General features: G+C 40.8%; 1 protein-coding gene across 8 annotated transcripts in view; it reads left to right on the forward strand.

Moving 5' to 3' along the window:
* The window catches only part of LOC138603534 (inositol polyphosphate-4-phosphatase type I A-like), a 36,110-nt gene extending 16,662 nt beyond the window's left edge, over window positions 1-19,448 (forward strand). Inside the window, exons 9-27 of one of the 8 annotated variants that reach the window (XM_069675365.1) lie at window positions 437-527; window positions 1,445-1,592; window positions 1,819-1,949; window positions 2,066-2,170; window positions 2,254-2,362; window positions 2,605-2,622; window positions 4,062-4,248; window positions 4,328-4,543; window positions 4,699-4,840; window positions 4,960-5,118; window positions 5,702-5,734; window positions 6,557-6,729; window positions 7,469-7,592; window positions 7,690-7,757; window positions 7,995-8,194; window positions 8,275-8,372; window positions 8,492-8,604; window positions 8,717-8,871; window positions 18,095-19,448. In XM_069675365.1, the coding sequence (XP_069531466.1) occupies window positions 437-527; window positions 1,445-1,592; window positions 1,819-1,949; window positions 2,066-2,170; window positions 2,254-2,362; window positions 2,605-2,622; window positions 4,062-4,248; window positions 4,328-4,543; window positions 4,699-4,840; window positions 4,960-5,118; window positions 5,702-5,734; window positions 6,557-6,729; window positions 7,469-7,592; window positions 7,690-7,757; window positions 7,995-8,194; window positions 8,275-8,372; window positions 8,492-8,604; window positions 8,717-8,871; window positions 18,095-18,227 (2,403 nt within the window). In that variant the 3' untranslated portion in view covers window positions 18,228-19,448. Of the gene's footprint in view, window positions 1-436; window positions 528-1,444; window positions 1,593-1,818; window positions 1,950-2,065; window positions 2,171-2,253; window positions 2,363-2,604; window positions 2,623-4,061; window positions 4,249-4,327; window positions 4,544-4,698; window positions 4,841-4,959; window positions 5,119-5,701; window positions 5,735-6,556; window positions 6,730-7,468; window positions 7,593-7,689; window positions 7,758-7,994; window positions 8,199-8,274; window positions 8,373-8,491; window positions 8,605-8,716; window positions 8,872-11,787; window positions 17,697-18,094 lie in introns of those variants that run through there. The other 7 variants (XM_069675363.1, XM_069675370.1, XM_069675364.1 and 4 more) reach the window with 7 other exon arrangements.
* Window positions 19,449-20,907: the final 1,459 nt, after the last annotated feature.

Below are 20,907 nucleotides of genomic sequence, written 5' to 3' on the forward strand. Positions count from 1 at the left end.
GTTGGTGTGATTTTATTTCATACTTATGTTTAATTTGAAGCTAAAACATCTGGTGAAACACTCATCCTTAAACCTCAACTTAAACAAGATGGATTTGGATGTTTGTTATAAGATTAGATTTTGATTAGGAGTAAGATTTACTGCAGCTGGTGGCTATAATCATCATGTGTGTCTCTGATGCTTCCTGTTTCTCTGTGCCTCTGTTTGGTGCTGTAAACCTTCTTTATGTCTTAATAAACATGTCCCACGGCTTCACACAGCAGTTAAATGCTTTATCTCAGTGTATTGTCTTGTGTAGGAGTCTGTCAGTGTCTTTGTGTGGGAACCTGTCAGTGAGGTCACAGTGTGGTGGAGGTGACTGTGGGCCTAAACGAGTGGACAGGCAGGTGGAGGTGGTTGTTTACTGGCTGTGTAATATAACGCGTGTGTCCTGCAGACGGTGCTGCCTGTTGACGAGAGCCTCACAGAGTCGATGGGACTCCGGATCAAGTACGCCTCGCTATGCAAAGACACACTGCTGCGATCAGGTAGGACAGCGCCTTTTATTTTGCTTTCTTTGCTGCTTTAAAATGACAAAAACAGTAGATGTGGTTGAATTTGGGTGGGCGGAGTTAAGTTCTTTCCAGTGAAAAAACTAGATCCACAGCTTTTATGCCGATTTTACATGCATGTAAGAGTTTCTGACCTCTGGAACATCCATTTTCTGAAAATAAAGGCAGATCAAGTGTCCCGGAAAACAGAGAAAACTTGCGATAGACCTAATTAAATCCTTACAGCGCCTGCAGCTGAGCAAGCTGACAATGACTGAGTGCTGAGTCTTTAGGTTTTGGCAAGTTTTCTTTATTGTTTTTCATATGTGGCTGTCTTCATTTGCAGGTTTATTTTGTGCCTAACACAAAGTTAAAGCAACTTCTGTTCAGGAAAAAGCAGCAGCACAAAATGTTTTATAGATGAGCTGGATTAAATTGCTCATTCAGTAGGTAAAACATCTTGTGTGGTTGAAAAAAGTGTCTTTCTGTAGAGAATTTGTGCAATATTTTACTTTTAAAAGCTTAGAATAAACAAATAAAGGCAACACGTACAGATATTATTCAGAGCAAGAAAAGTATTGTCAAAAAAAGACAACGACCTTAATAGGATTCAAATATTGAATGCTGAGTACTATGTATGGACGCATCTGGGAAGCTCTCATAAAAGCTCAGCTATGCTTCAGACTGGTCGAGAAAGGCTCCATGTTTACTGACAAATCAGACCCTGAATCATATTATAAGGTAGAAATGTATTGATTGTCGGCAGTGAGTGGGAGGGATCTGTTTTTCTGATCCAGAAATAAAACCCAAATGTGTCACGAGAGGCTAAAGTATCATTATCACGTGTGTATTTTAGGCCTTTTGTATCCATCCGTCTGACTTTAATCCAGGCTAACTGAATTTTCTGTCTTCAGTGTTTGGAGGCACGATGTCCAGGATGTACCGCTTCCCCACCACAGATGGGAACCACCTACGGGTGCTGGAGCAAATGGCCGAGAGCGTCCTCTCATTAAACATCCCCAGACAGTTTATCAAACTGCTGCTGGAGGAGGACACAGCCAGGTACAGACACACGTGCACCCCTCCATGTTTAGACTCATGTTGCAGCAAAATTAGCGTGGCTATGCTAATGTTTTTGTAACTTTTCAATGTTAGTAGCTTCTTTATTAGTCCTCTCATTGCTTGGCTCATAAGATTACCAGAAAAATCCTTCCGATGGGGAAACTTGTGTCGTATTTTTGCAGCTTTATTACCTTCTATTTATTACCTAACGTTTATTCTCCTCCAGGGTGTGTGAGCTTGAGGAGCTGGGAGAGTTATCCCCCTGCTGGGAGAATCTGCGGCGACAGATTGTCTCTCAGTACCAGACCATAATACTCGCATACCAGGAGACAATGTCAGACCTCACCAACTACAGAGGTTAGTGTCCTCATGGTTTCTCTGCGTCAATTAAATACAGTCATAAAACAAGCTAAGCACGTTTCCTGTTCTGTTATTTTCCCCTTTTCTTCCGCTCTCCACACACTCCACATCAGGTCCATCTTTCAAAGCCAGTAACCTGAAGGCAGAGAGGAAGCTGGAGTTCATGCCGACAAACCTACACGTGCAGAGGATGAGGGTGCAAGATGAGCTGGGCTTTGGTGAGACAATATCTGCCACACATGGACAAACCGACACAAAGAAGCTTTGTCATTAAAATCAGCTCTGGTTTACCTCTCGACAGAACACACGTATGATGTGATAACAATCGGAGCGCCGGCGGCTCACTGCCAAGGTTTTAAAAACAGCGGTTTGAGGAAACTCATCCAGAAGTTTGAAGAGGCAAAGAAACAGTAAGTTGGGAATCAGTCTCTACTCACCAAAAACGACTTCTTATCGGTGAATAAAAGCAAAAGGAAAATGCATTGCTTGTGTTTTTTCCCCTCGATTGCAAGAATTTTCATGTTTCTTTTGTCATTATTTTACTTTTATTGTTATAACATTTGATCCATATGATATTATTTTGCGTGAAAGATGTATCTCTTTTGATTTGGCGGCCCTGTAATGAATGTTTCTTCAACTTTTGTTTAATCAGCGTTTATGAGGAGGAATGGTGAGTTTCTGCACTGCTTTGCTTGTTTTCATTCGTTCGTACTCTGTTTGCCTCTCACTGCCTTGTCCCACCACAACTTTCACTGTTGTCTTTGAGTTGTCGATAAACAGAAGTGACCTTTTAGCACTGTGGACGAGCTGGTCATGAGGTGAATGAAATACATTAAACATCACAAAGCTTAACGGCTACAAATAATGACACATGATGCATTCAGTATTAACAGTGTTGTGTTTGACAGTAACTAAAATGTTTGTTTCCAACGTCGAGCACAATTGACCCTTCGCTAAGCTCCTCCCTTGAACGGCCACTGTCCAATCCTACGTTAGCAAGCGTAACTAGGCGCGGGAGGCCTGTCAAGCTCAAGGAGAAATGCTGAAATGGTGTGCATATGGAATCTGCAAGTCCGATAGCAGATAGCCTCAAAGTTAAGAGGGGGGCGTCATATTTTTCGCTTTGCCGAAGCCAAAAACTAGAGAGGAGAGATGTCTCCACTTGCCATCCTGTCTGGCCTTGATGATATCAGCACAACCTTTATTTTGTGCCATTGTTGTGTTAATTTTGTGCAGGATTTTGTTGGGCTTTCCTGTTGTGCCTTTAGGAGATCCAGTGTTTGGATCAAGCCCACGATATGCGAGCAGTATCCTGACGTAAAACATATTAGATAATGAAAGTTATAGGGCGACATAACTAAACATTAGCTTAAAATAAAACAATATATTGACTCACCCTGCTGTGCAAGAACAACGTTTTTCCAGTATATGATTGTCTTACGCCTGATACTTGCTTTGGGACCGGTTAGCTTTTGCCTCGATGTTTGATGTGAACAATTTTTCCAGAAATGTGCTATTATTTCCTTCGGAACATCTCTCACTGTTGTAGTTGAAAAAGCCACAATATTTACATGCCTGTGAGACAGCTTGACAGGCATAGCAACAGTAACCGAGGGAGGCAGGACTTAGCCAAGGGTCAATTACGTGTGAGACCCAGCTATTTTATAACTAAATACACCAAGTTTGTTGGAATACCGCTCATTTTGTAAATTCATTAATCGCTGTCAGTCGAGGCTAGTAAAAAGCTAGCATCAGAACATTTATAGCGTCTTAAATTCTCATGAAAGTCGGTCTGAATTTCTAAAATGAACGGTATCACTCCCCAAAGTCAGTTTCATGTTGTTTTTGTGTTTAGCATTTCTCAATTCACGGATTAGGACGGTTGTTAAACACAGGCATGTGCATGCAAATGCTATATCTATGTCTGTTCATGTCTGTAGCTTTAAGAGAGTAGTGTTCATAAGACAATAAAAGGCAGGTAACAGTTCTTCACCTCAATGGACCTCAAATGGACGCTCAAACAATCAACTTTTTAAGGGTATAAAAGAGTATCATCAGCGTACAGGCGGATACAAACATGCAGCTGAAACAACATGTCTCTTCATGCAGCAGCGCCCTCTCCAGCTCGCAGTCCATCGTCTACATACCCCAGGACATCGTCAGAGCCAAAGAGATCATCGCCCACATAAACACGCTGAAGACTCAGGTCAGCTACTACACAGAGAGGCTCTCCCGAGCCGCCAAGGATCGATCGGCCAGCGGACTGGAGCGGACGCTCGCTATCCTGGCTGATAAGGTAATTAACTCAAACAGCATTACTCTTTTTTTAAGAATAATTTTATGCTCAGGACTGATACCTTCTCTTTCCCTCTCAGACTCGTCAGCTGGTGACTGTATGCGACTGTAAGCTGCTAGCTTCAGCCATCCAGGCCCTGAATGCAGCGCGGCCCGAGTACATTGCCTCCAAAGCGTCTCCATCCGCAGACTCGGAACAAGTAGTCCTCCGTAACGACCAGGACACGCTTCTTGCAAAGTGGAGCGGGAGCAACAGCCGGTCCTCGCTGCAAGTGGACTGGCAAGAGGAGGAGTGGGTGCGTTGTGTTGTGCTCCCTGATTTACATACTGATGTGATTCATCGTATGCATCCTCTTTCCCTCTGGCTCAGCTCTCTTTCCTGCTGTAATTCCCCCTATTAGCCCTTTAGCCTTTCTTTCATACAATATAAGAAATGATCTTCTTGTTTCAGGAGAAGGTTTGGGTGAATGTGGACAAGTCTTTAGAGTGCATCATCCAGCGTGTCGACAAGCTGCTTCAGAAGGAGAGGAGACCCAGCGTCAGCAGTCAGGACAGCGGCCAGGCTGACCTGCATTGCGGCGTCAGTAAGAAAGGTGACACAAAATGTACTATTTAGACTTTTAGGTGTAGAAATAGACCCAATAATTAATACTAACGTGTGTATTGCTTGTGAAAATCTTTGGTTGACACTACTGTTTATGGCTGTGAAAAGATGATGGAAAAAGACGAGCTTTCTGGATCAACCCAGACAGTATGTCACAGGATTCTCCATCAGTACCATCATCACCCTCATCATCATTACCTCCACCATCCTCTTCCTCTCCTCCTGCCCTAACCTCTGCACGTCCTCCCAGCCCTGAACAAGAATCCTGTAGGTTTACTTTGTTTTTGCTTCTTCTGTAACCTCTCCTTTTTTCAGGTCAGTTTTCTTTCAGTTGCATTATTTTATTACGTTCGTAGCACAACGAAGTGACAAATGGGAGCTTATTTAAATGACTCATCCATTCTTATTAGGGGAAAAACTGTCTAATGTGAGGCATTTTGTGTGCAGTCTTTTTGTTGTCTTCTTCTGTCCACCACGTTGCAGCATTACTATAGCTACAAGCAGCTTTTTTACTGTCCAGCTTTGCCGGTGTAAGTGCTGCTGCTTCTCCAAGGAGCGGTCGTATCTGAGACTTTGTGCTTATTTTACATGTTGTACTGAACCAGGGTCAAATGTCTATCCAATCTTTTACTTTAAAAATATCGCATACAGCTGAGGCGAAGAAGAAAGAAGGAAGAAAAACACATTTATTATGCCTTTAAAATCGCACAAAATGCACTTTTATGTCATTAGGTGTTATGGATAGATCTTTGACCCTGGTTTCTAGTGTTTTCTATGTTTGTCTCTGCTGCCCTGTGTGGCTTGCAGCGCCCGCTAATCATGCATGTTGCACCTCCATCCCCTCTTCCAGATGGAAGCCCGAGTGCTGAGGAGGCCTACCCAGGTAAGAGCTTCTATCCCGCACATAGCTTCTCTGCGTCTGTCCCCAACTCTCCAGGACTCTGACTCCCTTTGATTGTAAGAGAAAAATCCTTTAACTTGCCCCTTAAATTGATCTTTGTTTATATGTATAAATTAGTTACATTTACTGTATAACTGCAGCTTATGCCACAACTTATTGCCAATTTACACCCACTTCAAGCTCCCGTTATATATTCAATAACGCATTTAAACCCAGAAAACCCTTGAGATCCACATGTGTAACTACTGTTGGAGGAATTCTGTACACCGGCAGGCAAATTATGTAATAACTGCATTTCAGGCAGATTTTTAGAGAGGGGACTCCAGGGACACATGCATCTGGAGGACAGAATTATTATTTCTTAAACTGCATTTAAAATGAACTGGACCCTGTGGACTGGGAGGGTATGGTAAAGGGACAATACAAATAAGTTACTCTTAAACCGAGTTTTACTTTTGGTTCTGGAGCAACAGGTTCATTTCCCTTTGAGATCTTTAAGTTCTTGTTTCTTCTTTTTAAAAAACGTAGAAGTCGCAACTTTTTGTTTACGAGGAGAAAGTATTGTGGGGAAGTAAAGACTAAAACCAAAGTCAAAGCAAAACATGAAGCATTTACTGTCTCTCTGCGCTTTTGCTTTCCCTGTTGTCTTTCTGTTGCATCTGTTTTTGTCTTAAAGGATCAGATTTAACTTAAAAATCGACTTAATTTGTGCTTAATATCCCTTAAACTGCACTAACAGTAAAATGTGGTGGGTTTTCTGTGTTTCTCTGTACATATCTACATTTTCCATGTCTGCATTTACAGGCGAGTGGAGCGAGGCGCTGTACCCTCTCCTCACCACGCTCACAGAGTGCGTCGCCATGATGAGCGACACGGCCAAAAAGTCCATGGTCTTCTTGTTGATGCAGGACAGCGCGCCGACGATAGCCATGGATCTGTCGCTGCAGTACCGCCGCGATGTCGTCTTCTGCCAGACGGTGAGTGACATCACCATTTAGGTGCAGTGATGCAGCGCACAGTGGCTTTACAGTATTTATCTGATTATTCAACACAGGACAGAGCAGACACACAACATGATAGAAAAAATAGTGATACAGAAAGAGACGGGATTTCTCTACTCCCACTCTCCCGCAGTGAGACGTTTCAGGTCTTCAGGCCAAAGTTAAAAAGACGAAATGTGCCCAGAGGAAGTCGAGGATGTGGAGTTCCTCTTCTTACGTCAGGTTATTTTTAAAGCCTCTATTTCTGTCGTTTTGGCTCGGTTACATATTTACTCAGCAGGTTCACTTCGGGATATTTCAGACAGTTTTACAGCTGCAGTGAGCACAGGTCTTTCAAGTTTAAACGGATGGAGTTATATGTTTGAGTCCAAGCCAACATTTAACATGTTCAGCGAGGGTTCAAGATTATAAGGTAGAAGATAAAAACATTAAACTCTGCAGCAAATACAGCAAGAGTTCATCAGAGCTCAAACAATAGGTCTGTGTAAAGAAAATTAAACAAGATAAAATCTTAATAAGAGTGAGCTATAAAAGCTGTGCTTTGAATGAGATACTTGGTTTACTTATTATTTTGTCACTTTAATTGCTGCCTGAATCATCTGTAACTGATGCTGAGACACTCAGAGTTACTAGACCCAGAGTAACTGATGTTAATGCTGATGCTGCGTGTGTGTGTGTGTGTGTGTGTGTGTGTGTGTGTGTGTGCGCGCTGCAGCTCACCGCTCTCATCTGCGGCTTCATTATCAAACTGAGGAACTGTCTTCGTGACAACGGATTCCTCCGACAGCTCTACACCATCGGCCTGCTGGCTCAGTTTGAGTCCCTGCTCAGCACCTACGGTAGAGAAACACTCATACGCACAAACACACACACATTATTTGACTCCCGACAGCCCTGGATTGTTACTGTTAACTACATGTGTGTTTATGTGTGCAGGAGAGGAGCTGGCCATGTTGGAGGACATGAGTGTCGGTATCATGGATCTTCGTAATGTCACCTTTAAGGTAGGAAGAACCGTCAGTCAGTTTGTTACTTTAACAGCAGTGTAGTCAATTTCTTCACTCTTCTTCTGTGGTTTTATCTGCCCTTATGTAGTCAGTTGGTTCTGTTAAATTTGCTGATGTTTATGAACTTTGCTCCTTTTGTAGCCCATCTTATATTTTGCTTCTGGTTTTGCAGCGTTTGCAGAATGTTTTGTTATCTCTTTATATGCCTACATATTGAAACACTTTCTCTTTAAGGTGACCCAGGCCACCGGTAGCTCCGCCCCCGACATGCTGCCAATCATCACAGGTAACAGGGACGGCTTCAACGTCCGCATCCCGCTGCCTGGGACCATGTTTGATGCCTTACCGCGGGAGATCCAGAGCGGGATGCTGCTGAGGGTCCAGCCGGTGCACTTCAACGTCGGCATCAACGAGCAGCAGACGCTCGCTGAGAAGTGAGTGAGTAGGAGAAGAGAAGAAGAGTGAGGTGTTTTCAGCAGTTTTATGTTTGATTAAATTGTGTTTCTCTTTTCAGGTTTGGAGACACGTCCCTGCAGGAAGTCATAAACTTGGAGAGTCTTTCCAGGTTAAATTCGTACTACGAGCAGTTCAAAGAAGTCCTACCTGAGGACTGTAAGTACTTTGACTCCAGTTTAAACTCTTTCAATGAGAGCAAAAACCACGTTAATGTTTTATTTCTATGCTGTTGTTCTTTCCATCCCATCAATCCATCTCCCCTCTCCGCCCCTCAGGCCTCCCGAGGTCTCGTTCTCAGACTTGTCTCCCGGAGCTGCTGAGGTTTCTGGGGCAGAACGTCCACGCCAGGAAAAACAAGAATGTGGACATCCTGTGGCAGGCGGCAGAGGTGATATATATGCTCTGTTGTTCATCAAGACAGAATTTAATCCAGTGTTGAATCTGCAAAAATAACCACAATATAATGACATTATTAAACACTTCTTCCCTCTGCCTCTCAGATCTGTCGCCGGCTGAACGGGGTTCGTTTCACCAGCTGCAAAAGCGCCAAAGACCGCACGGCCATGTCTGTGACCCTGGAGCAGTGCCTGATCCTGCAGCATGAGCACGGCATGGCGCCGCAGGTCTTCACGCAGGCCCTCGACTGCATGCGCAGGTAGGACGCCCTCACAATGCCTGAATGGGGATAAAAAAAATCACACCTGGGCAAAAAATCCAAACTTGTTTTTGTTGCAAAATTAATTATTTTACCGAACAAATTTGTGAAAAAGGATGTTGCCCATGTGTGGTTATAAAGCGCACCATTGCCTGCTTCCTCTGCAGATAAACAGCTCTAGAGTTATCGTTGGATCTCATTGGGGGAATACTTGAATATTTTGAACTTCAGCTGGTTGCCTTCTTCACCAGACTCTTGTCAAAAAAGTTTAAATTTAGTTGATAACTGCTGCCGACCTTCTTATTTGGAGACTCCAATTCGACAAAGGTCTGAGGGGGAGAGATAACAAACTGATATTCAAGTGAGAGGATCCTCCTTTGATCGTGTGTTTGGGTGCTTGTTGGTTCGTCTGTTCTTGTCAATTAGTCTCTTCTGTCTGTTCTTTATCCATAAAATGTTTCCTCTTTGTAAAGCTGGCCTACGCTTTCTCAGTCTGAGTTGCTAACAGGCTGGCAGAGTCTTTATCATCGTCACCTTTTCTTTTTGCTTCATCACTCCTTCCTTTTTCCTTTCCATGTCTGACCCCGAATGTTATGAGCATATAAAGAGAGATTTAGCTCGCCTTGCCAAGTCGAGTTTATGTGAAATGCTGCCTTTTTAGAGCAAAGCTGCAGTGCCTGTTTATTTTAAAAGGCTGGTGCACACACATTTCTCAACATTGTCTTGGTATCTGGCTTTTTTGTGTGTGTGTTCTGGTCCTTCCTAGATTTTTTCCACATGGGAAGTTTGGTTAGCAGCAAGGAGAAAATACAGTATAAATAGAAAAGCATACACAAATGACAGATGTATAAAAGACGACAAAAATCAAGTTAGAGAAACTGGTTAAAACAGCAAATATTATAACGTTTGAAATAAAAAAAGACAATCAGTCTCTTTTGGCGATGACATGGGGTTGAAATAGTTTTTAATCAATTTCCTTAAAGGCCAGTTCAGATCAATGATTCGCAACGAGACTGGATGCGAAAAGAATCCCTCGACAGCTGATCGTAAACGTCCTGAAACTGGGCCGTTCACATCAAAGCAACGCGATGCTACGCGGCTGACCGTCTCCATAGCAACGACGCTCTGACATACCCCACTACCTCTACGTTAATACTATAACGTTAGGCCGAGGTTACATGAATTAACTAGCTGGATTTCTGTTATCATTGTAAAAAGAAATGGATGACAGTGACGGTGACATGCTCGCAATGTTAGCTGTGACACTGATTAATAAACGGTGCAGACGGACAGTTCGGAAAGAGAGGATCGGGAGCTGTCTTTGGCTACTGCAGCGCTGTTTCCTGATTGGCTGAAGTGAAGTACATCACTCCGTTCTAAAACTGCATTCGGAGATCTGACACGTCAAATCTTTTGCAACTCCAGGCAACGGCTTCGGACGCTCTGCAGCTAACCAGTTCACACCGCTGCAATTTTCTCTGCAACATTCCAAAGCCGTTTTATGGCGCTGTGAATCATTGAGCTGAACTGGCCTTTATGATGCAACTGAGGAAACACTGCTTTAACAGTGTCCCGTTTTTGAAAAGACATGTACCAACACAAACAAGATAATTTAACATTAACACATATCTTACTTGGAAAAAGGACGTTATATGCCCAAACAAAGCTTTATTGATATTGTTCAAAGATGTTAAAACCCCCTACAAAATGTGACTTTGTTCTCGAGGACTTGCTTCTCTTTTTAAGTTCCTGCAGCTGTCGGAAAAAAGGATATAAGAGTACAAGTTTATATCTGTATCAACTGTGTGTATCTTTATGTGTCCTCCAAGTGTGACTATATGTTGTAAATATCTTGTTGTAATACGATGTAATCACACCTGTCTCGTTGTACTTGTGCCCAATAAAGTTGCACTCCTACACAGCATGATAAGACATCTCTTCACCTTCTCTTCTCTCTCCTGTCATCTCTCCCTTCTTCCTCATTCCCTCTGCTCCACCAGTCGACGAGCATGAAAGCAGCTTTTTGATCACTTTAAGGCTTTAATTTATCGGCATTGGAATGGTCTTTGTGCTACGTAGCATGTTGGAGATATTGTACCCTTTCCCTCCAAGTTTTCCCCTCCATTGTCCATGTTTAACCCTTAAACTTGTAACATTTTGAAGTCTGCACCAGGTACTTCATGCATGCTAGCTTTTGTTAGCATCTCTTTAAAAGTACAGCAGGTACAGCAAGCTAGCTTTCTCACTAGCTTAACTAGAGTACCTGATCGAGAGTGCAAATGACTTCAAAATTCCCCCACTTCCTTAAATTTTCAAGGTGATTTCCCAGTTGGCACTCATTTCCCTTCTCCCCTCCTTCACCCCATGTCTTGAATAATATAAAAACATGGAGAGCCATTGCTGTATTTTCTTATCTTCTTTCCTTTTCCAAAAGACGTCGCTCTTAATTTTCTCTTTTTTCTCTTTCTCTTCCTCTTCCTGTTTTCCTGTTGTTTTTTACGGTTGGCTCATTTCTTTCGTGGTGATTTTATTTTCTGGTTTGTGATTCACGTCTTTATACTTTATATGATTTTTATTACTTTTTTGATTTTTACATCACACCATGGAAACTTCTGCCTCTCATTCTTGGCTGGGGATTATTTGTTATTGTGACTTTTTCGCCGGTATCACCTGTTGATTTGGCATTTCACCTTTGTGCATGCCATCTTTTCACTTGGGCTTCCTTTGCGACACACGCTTCCTTCCTCTCCTTCCCTTTCTTCCTTTTAACCCTTCTTCCTCCTACACCCCTTTTCTTCCCTTTTTTTCCACCCTCTCCTCCTCGCTGCTCCACCACCTTGCCCCTTTTCTTCCCTGTTTTGCTGCTCCACCTCCTGCTCCGCCTCCTCTTCCTCCCACCCCTCGTGACCCCGGCAGCGTTGGGACGAGGGAGGGGGTGATCCAGAAGAACCTGAGCGGCTTGCTGCCGGTGCGTGACCTCCGGCTCGACCCAAGCCTCATGTACTCGCTGCCCCTGCTGGCGCTCAGCCCGAACCTCCTGGTGGTGTGGATCTTCCTCAGCGTGGCTTACTTCCTGGCCAAGCTGCGCTGCAGCTGAGAGAAACTGACATCAAAGTTTAAGCGGAAGAGTGGGAAATACTCCGAACTGACTCCCCAGGGTGTTCCTTAAACTGTGCCACCGTCCTGTGAGTGTGTGTGAAACTCATGCACACTGATTCTGTGCAGCATTTACACACTGTCCCACCCTGACTAAGGGCTTAACTCAACTGACGCCCCAATTATCAGCGTCCAGGCCACACCCCTTTTTTTGTTAATGGACTATTTCTGTTGCCTTGTTTTTTTGGTTTCCAGCTTTGAAAAACGGCACCTGACAAATGATATTTTGTCACAATATAGACGTGATTATATACTTTGTGAGGCTTCCATAGCTTTGACATTGATGCAGCATCCACACTAAGCTAGCTAAACCTAAAAACACGTGTGTTTGTCGTGTTCTCTGGTCTTTTTAGATCTGAAATATACATTTTTTTGCTTCTGTTGAACAAACGAGCGCAAACTTTACCAGGTTTCGTGACAACTGCTTTGCTTTATTTTGCTATATTGGCGTTTAAAAGGAGGTTAGAGGTGACAAAATGTCGCCTTTCAAGCTTAAATACTACACAAATCCAAAGCCGGGATCGATTAAGCATTGACTCCCAAATTTTTACGGAAAACTTGGGGGCTGTAGCTTTTAAAAAGATCACTTTTAGTTATACAAAACATGAAGGTAAAGATGTGTTGTAGATTTAAGCCAGCTTTGTGTGAACATACACGTCAACACTCTTCAGATATACAACCTTGCGGCTAAGCTAACACCACATCCGCTATCAGCATACATCAGTCGGAGAAGTCTGGATGAGTACACCAAACCGCTTGTGCGTAGCGCCCTCTAAAGGACGGTTTTGTTTGTTGTGCATATTCTTCGTTGTTTTAACACAAAAACAGAAGGTGACAGTTTGTATATTTGTGAAACACAGGCCAGAAATGACACCTGAGTTGTGAATATGTATAAAACTAACAGATTATTTATAAATCTTGCTTTCAGGAAAGAGTTGACAGTAGCTATTACAAAGGAAACTATAATTTAAGCTTTGCACAAACAGCTTATTACATTTAGCTGGTTTGATTTATCATTGTCTTCCATGTGCTTCTGCACTTACAAAGAAAAGCTTTTATTTTGTGCCAGATGAAGTAAGCTACCTTCGGCTTATATCTATTTTTTCAGGCAGTTTTTGCTCGTCGTGTTTCGTTTGGTCTTCCTGCTTTTCTAAGAGGAGGTTTTCTTGCTTCTTCCGCATGTGCACTTTGCAGCAGATCTGGGTCAGTTTTGACGACTCACTGACTCTGTTTACACTAAACTTATTTTACAAGCTGAAGCTCAGAATAGAAGATAAACTAAGTACTAAAGTGTCAAAACAAGTTGTATTTATGGCCATGTTTACTTAAAGAGAATGAACTGAACTCATGTTAACACTTCATACCAGGTCCAATTCTTTTACTTTACTCCTTTACTCTCATTCTACAGATAAGACGTATTTTAAATACCTCACATACTTTACCTTGTAGGACCCTGCCCTCGTGACAGCATGCATGACCCACTTCCTTAAGAGATGGAGCTGAGTGATCGAAGGGTGGTATGTGCATTTTCCTGTGTAGCAAGCTGCAGCAGAAGTGCGTCCTGAACTCCGTTACAATCCGTTAATCTTGTGTGCATTGTAGTAATTCTAGGAACTTCAGCTACTTGTTAGTGTGACTTGAACAAACTGTATTTGTATGAAATGCATTCAGAGTATGTTATGTGAGATTATAATATTTCGAGATACCTAAATCATAAATGCCTACCTTTCGTTCTCTCTGTGACGGCCCTATACGGCAATGCAAAGCCCACTCAGGTGATGGACCTCTTCCCTGCCTGAGTCTAATCAAACAGAAGTGAAAACACCTGTGTGGGTGTGCTTAACATAGCTGCAATTTGCTACAAAATCAAATGAACAAATATTCAGTATTGTCTTTATGTTTACATTAAATAATCTTTAACAAAGGTATTAATTAAAAACCCCAATATAAACAAACAGCACATACTGTGAAGCAGGTAGCAGCTAAAGAGACAATTTTTATGAGGTGGTGGAGACCAAAAACAGATCTAAAAGACAGTTAATATTAAAGAAACACAACTCCAATCTATCTTCCTTTTTGGTTTGCTTACATAGGCTATGTACTATATCAAAGTGTTATAATACACTTTTTATGTGTCGCACCTATCGTGGTCCATCTGCCTATTTATCCTTCCTTTTTCCTTGAAAATCCAGTCCTGCTCTAGAGTGTAATTTATGAGTTCAGTTCATTCATAAAAGCAGTGACATGTTTGAAATAGTCTCTCCTTTTTTATTTCTTTTCTTCCCTGAGATTGAACGTCTGCTTCCACCTGCCTTGAGGGCAGTAGTGTCCATTTTCAGACACTTAAATTGGTCCCGGTGAAGCGTACCAGATACAGTCAGCGACTCGACCCACATCTGCTCTTTCGCTTTTCACACCAGCGCAGCTAAGATTAGCTCTGTCTGCCAATTGACAGAGTTGAATCTTTGTGTTTCAAGGATGCAGCTTCTAATTGGCTCATGTTGGAGTGTTTGATTGTAGGATTTTCAGGGGAAACGTGTTTGATTATGCAGCGTAGTACTAAAGTGGTTCTGCACGCTTTAGAGCATTTATGTGTGCCAGTTTACATTTATGCAGATGATAACTTGGTGTCTTAACAAACTGGTATTGTTTAAGATAGATGAAAGAGGAATGTAGCTTTCCATGCTCATGCCAAATGCTTTAGTCAGATTTTTATCTGGATTATTTAAGTTTTGTGGGATCTGTGTTTGCAGAGAGATTAAGCCGGAAAGATGGGACCTCTTTGTGTGAATCCAGTCCCTTTCTGTGTTGGTTCATGCTTTTTTGAATTGAGGTACTAGAAAATGTGGATTTTCATGTCACTTGACTGGTAAATAATCTGTCATTATCTAACTTAGAGCAGCAACTAACTACTGTTTTGATTAATGGTTATTTTTCTGGCTGTTTCTTGTCTTTACTTTGTCTATAAAATGTAAGAAACTGCTTGTTTTTCCGTACCAGATCCATACCAATAATCAAACTGGTATTCCTCATGCACTTTTCATAGAGCTTCCTAGAAAGATTGTGTTCTTTGTGATGCTGTATATGTGGCAGTTATTTATTATGTCGCTGTATTGCTGTGGAAAACGATCACAGCCAATTAGCCCGGCTCAGGATCTTGAATATTTCCCTGCTACTGTCCAACCCCCAAGGTACACCTCCTTAAAAAGAACAACTGCAACAGTTTAGGTCTTGTTCTGACTATAGGAGATGGCCAGGTTTGGCAATTTAGAAATTTCCTTGGGGTAAAAACAGGAAGTAAACTTAAAATCCCTGGAAAATAACCTTGGAAACCCTGGTATTTGAAAGAGAATGGAGGCTGGACTTCTCCTTAATGGTCTGGAAAAATCTAAGTGTGTACTGAACATTTGTTAACATACCTTAAGAGAACGAACTAAGGCTCCCATGTGGCCTAATGCATTGGAAACCTGCATTGTAAAAATCAATACCTTAGCCTGTAAAGCTAAGAGAAAGCGCCGGTCTCCTCCTGCAGTTTCAAAGCTCTGTCTCATTAAGATCGACCCAGTAAGGAAATGGATCAGACCAAAATAGCCTCCTTCGGGAGTTAGCCATGCTCTCATGACCCCTAAACACTCAAACACACATACTATGATATAAAAATCCATGTGGTCATAAAGTAAAGTCTCTGTTTTCTTTGTGATGTCATACTGAGAAAGTGAGGAATGGAAACAAGGAACATTTCTCTGTTATCAGTTTGGAATGCTTAATGTCATATTAAGCGGTCAGTAGAAACAGTAGAACATATTTTTAAATACATTTGACTGTGTTGAACTTTATTTAACAAAATAGTTACACTTTTTCCTGCCAAGAGTTGTGTATTAGATTGATACACTTCTCACACCTGCTTTGTAAATGTGTAGTCGGAGCAAGTAGCCGGTTAGCTTAGGCATAAAGTCTGGCATAAAATCTCCATGAAAATTGCAAATATAATTTTTAAAACTCAAATTTTGTCTAGGTAAAACATACAACATATACTGTGTTATTTAGTTAGCTTTACATGTGCTGAAATTAGAGAAATTAGCTCTCCCCCTCTGTTTCCAGTCATAAGCTAACCATTATATTAGCTGCTAGCTAGCTGTAGCATCATGTGTTTCCATAAACTTATAACAAGGGGGGAAACAGCTATCCTTGCTCTATCATGAGGTTAAAAATTCCACCTACTGGCGCCTCAAAGCTCACAACTTAGCCGTTTAGTCTTGCCAAATCCTGAGGTGTGTAAAAGACATTTTGTGTTGTAAGAAGAATGACGTTAGCTTAATGTTAGCTAACCGGCTAACGTACAGACATGAGAGTGGTATCAATAGTCTCATCCTTCTGAGAGCAAAAAGAGTTAAATAACAAATGTCCAAAAACTCCTTAAAGTTATTATTCACTATTTATGATGTTTTTTTCTACTATTTCTGTTAGAAATATTGTGTATATCGTCATCTGTTGACGCTCCTGTTTAGAACTACCTCTGTGAGAGGCTCTGTGGTTCAGGTTACTTTATTTGTAGGTATATCTGGTTTATTTAAAAGGCATTAAAATGATTATATAAATCATATTATTATCTTGTAACATATTTGTAAAGGAAATGGTATAATTTTTATGTAAAATATATAATAATTTAAAAAAAGTTCCAGTCAATTTCTGATACGCTTTACCTCCCATTAATTCCCAATATTTACACGTGCAATTACACTTAAGTGCTAACCAAAAATCTTGTGAAAATCATAATAGTATTGACCTGAAATATAAAAACATCAACATTTTGCCAATGTTTTATTCTTATTTTTAATTAAAATCCAGATTTATCACAGAATATATTTGTATCCTTGTACATATATTGCATTGAAATGCTTGTATTGCCTAAATGCTAACGTTTGCTATATATCGTCTTAAGTTAACCCAAAGCAGAGTGTATTTATAGATAGAAATATATATTATTATGCTTGTGCCATAACTGTCATGCTGTTGTCACTTTATATCACAGCTCAATATGTTTGCGTGAGCTCGTTGTTACACTGAATTTACATGTTTTTATTTACCAAGACTGTTAACTGTTTACTTATATCTCATGCTTAACTGTTTCCTGTTGTTGTTATTTGTTAATGGTCATATTTAACATGTTAATTAAGAGTAACTGTGTTACTAGGATCATTATTATCTACCGTAAAGTGTTAAAAGGGAAGTTATTGAATTAATTGTTGAAATATGGTAGCAGGTTAAGGAGGGAAGTTTCGACGATGCTCTATTTTCCATCAAATATTCACGTTTTTATTTAAAAATCTTTAATGTAGTTACATTTTTTTGGTTGAGAGGTGTTGGGAAAGATTGTTTGTGAAGAGGTATTTTAACTATGGACTCACTTACTGCCAAGGTCGGCAAACAGCAGAAAACCTACGATGTTTAACCGTCTTCATTTATGTTTCTTTTCAACAATCGCCAGTTAGTGCTTTTCCTCCAACACTCAGCAGCCGTTAAATGTCCAAAAAGCTTTAGCCTTGCTGCCTCCCATGTTGCTCTTAATGTACCACAAACCCAAGAAAACCTCCGGTCAGTGTGTCCCTGAACGCCACACTCCTGCTCTAATAAATGTTTTCTGCCTCCTGCTGCAGAATAGAAACGGACTCTGGTGGCATTTTGTGGTCTTTAAGGTTTATTTGTTTAACATTCTTTACATTGCATATAAAATCTTTTCCCTATTTCTTTAACTGTCTATCATGTTCGTCTATGTGTGTGTGTGAATGCTGCTTTATGTGCGTCTTTTAGTTTTGTGTCCCTGACTTGGTTTAAAGCAGCATTAATTAGTCTTTACTGACATCTAGTGGTAATCAGTTGTAATTGCGACAACTTAAATCTCACATATCCAGACTTGTTGAATTAAAGAAATCAACAGAATTTGATCATTTGACTTAATGTAGTGGTTATATGATTGTCCTATAATCAAACCAAACATCTATTATGTCTTTTATTTGTTCTCATCCTGTCTGTGAACGCCCCCCCGCCCCCTGTTCTGTCTCCTCAGCGAGGGCTGCAGACGAGAAAACACTGTGAAGAACGTCGGATGCAGAAAATACGCGTTTAACTCGCTGCAACTCAAGGCCTTCCCCAAACACTATCGACCGCCTGACGGCACCTACGGGAAAGTCGAAACCTGATTGGACCACAGACGTCGGGAAATTATGGGACAATATGGCTGCTGTGTTTTGGGAAGGCCGAGATCAGACCGGGAACTATCAAGATACTGTGTTCAGAAACTCGACTGTAATTTCACCTGGTTTCTGTTTCAGAGGTTTTAGATTATTTGCAGGTAGAAATTCAGCTCCTCAAACAGGAAAAGCTCTTAGATTTCTTAGTAAAACATCAGTTTTTATGTACTGTATTAGTCGCTTATGCCTTATTATGCATAACACGCTGAATTCAAGAATGTTTTTATGTCTTATTCAACAAATGTACATGAACAGCACTGCCTCACACCTGATCGAGCACTGATGTAATCAATGTCAAACACTCCGACATTTATATTTATGTTCTACGATGGAAATCAACATAACAATCATCGAAAACCACATGTCTCAATTCAACATTATGTAAATAAAACGGTTTAAAACCAACAGTAATCCATTCATTATGCTGGCCGATGTGTGTCTAAGCAGTTAGGATGCCTTTTACAGAAGCCTTATTGTACAGGAAATTTAAAGGGTAAAGTTAATTGTCTCTGTATTTATCTCTTATGTTGTTTGCTGACAAAAAGGCCTCCTAATTCAAGTTGCTGATACTTTACAGCCTGAAGTCTAGATATAAAGTGTACTTATCCTTACATTTCCTTTCACATAGTGTGAGTGTACATATAGGACCATTACCATCAAGCAAAAAAGCAGTTCCACTGAAATGCGATCCAAGCCTGAAGATTCAATCAATGAAATCTCACAACTCAATTACAGACAAGGGAGTGTATCTCTTAGTCCTATAGTAGATGTAAACGATTCATCATGCTTCAAATTAGCGAGCTTTATAACATTACATATCTGTTCTGAACGGCCACAAGTCAGAATAATGTGTCCGTTTTCCTCAAAAGCACTCATGAGCTACCAAATTTGACAAAAGAAACTTTATTGATGTCAAAATTTAGTCAAAGAGATAAATTTAAATAAGTAATCATTTCTATGCAGTTTGTTTTCACTACTTATGATTAAGACCAGAATTCATTTTAACGGTTAATTAATGTTTTTAAGAATCAAATTGTTTCAACAAAGTCAGAAAATAGCTTACGAACAGGACTGAAATCTGAATAACTTCTGCTTCAGGCTGTGACGAGTGTTTATTGTCCTTTTTTTTTTTATCACTTATTAGTTGTTATTTCTCCCACTTCCCCCCCCCCCCCCCCCCCCCCCCGTATAAGCCTGCCACGTCTATCTGCAGTGACATATCTGTACCACAAGAGGGAGCCGCTGCTCTTCACTTCCTGTGAAGTCAACTGCACTGTAAAATCAAGTCACAGCTTCATCAATTATGACTTATTTTAAAGTGAAATGCATCTTACTATAACATGAACCGCACTGTCAGAATCACTGTGGACGACCTAGAAATACATTTCAATATTTTAAAGGTATTTTCCTCTTTTGTGCAGACATTGACATTTTATTTCCAGTAATGTTTGTCAATCTGAAAAAAGCAAACACATCTGTAAAGTTTAAATTTTGCTGTATATTATAAAATTTGCTGATTGACCAGCCTGAAATATAAAATGGGTTTGTTTGTTTTTTGTGTATAAAAGGAAGGTTTAGTTCAATTCAATTAAAACTGTGAGAGATGACTGATAAATGACGTGGATGATCAGTGTGTCTTTACAGCCAGAAGGACACAACATCACGGTGCCAAAGCCACAGCCTCCACCAAAACATCTGCCAATCAAAGGTGCTGATGAGGACCACAGGAGGCGACAGGAGGAAGAGGAGGCCCAGCAGCTTCAGGTTCCTTTCTCTGGACATCGCAATACTATCACGATGCTGCCATCTGTGGAGGACATTCACAACGAGCGGTGAAGGAAGAAGGCCAACAGGAGGAGGACCAAACATCCAACATGTCTCAGAGCTCAAGAACACGCGTGAGTTACTTTGCTGTCACTTAAAGGGACATATGGAGCTTATGATATTATTATATTCTCTAAAACCACTACTACTATTTTAACATAGTAAGATATTATTTAGAGAAAGCTACTTATTAATTTGAGGAGGTTTCTCCTTATAGTGATTTGGCAAAAATGGGCTTCCATACAGTCAGGGAGAGATTAGCTGTTTCTTCTGTGTCTGTGAAGCATAAATAAACCCACAATGACTGCGGCCAGGATGTAAAAGAGGACGAGTGAAAGCAGATATATGCATGAGGACTATGTTTTGTACAAAGACACTAACTGTTTAATGTATCATAAAGTATAGGACAGACAAAGCAGGACAGGAGGGGCATCAGGAGGAGGCGCTGAAACTTGTGATTTTCTTGTGACTTGTTTGTGTAGCAGTGAAAATATAATGTAGGCTATGTGTATGGAGTTAATTTAGTGACATAACTTCATAAAGAAGTCTGTTCTATATCTGTTACAGTTTGTCACTAAAAAAATGAAGTGAGGACAGCTGACTGAGGATGTGTCATGAAACCGGAGCAAACGGGTCAGAAGAGATTAACTTTTGAGAGATGAGTTTTTGTACACTTTATCTGCTTGACACGACCCAAACAGAAGCACATGATGATCCTTAAAATAACAGTCATATGAAACACATAAGTAGAAATAGATAAATATAACTTCTGTTTTGATTACATGAACTTGAGATTGAGTTTATG

This window comes from Semicossyphus pulcher, unplaced genomic scaffold (assembly GCF_022749685.1).
Source record: "Semicossyphus pulcher isolate SPU_LCO1_2020_fin unplaced genomic scaffold, fSemPul1.0.p SCAF_24, whole genome shotgun sequence".
In the NCBI taxonomy this organism is placed as follows: Eukaryota; Metazoa; Chordata; class Actinopteri; order Labriformes; family Labridae; genus Semicossyphus; species Semicossyphus pulcher.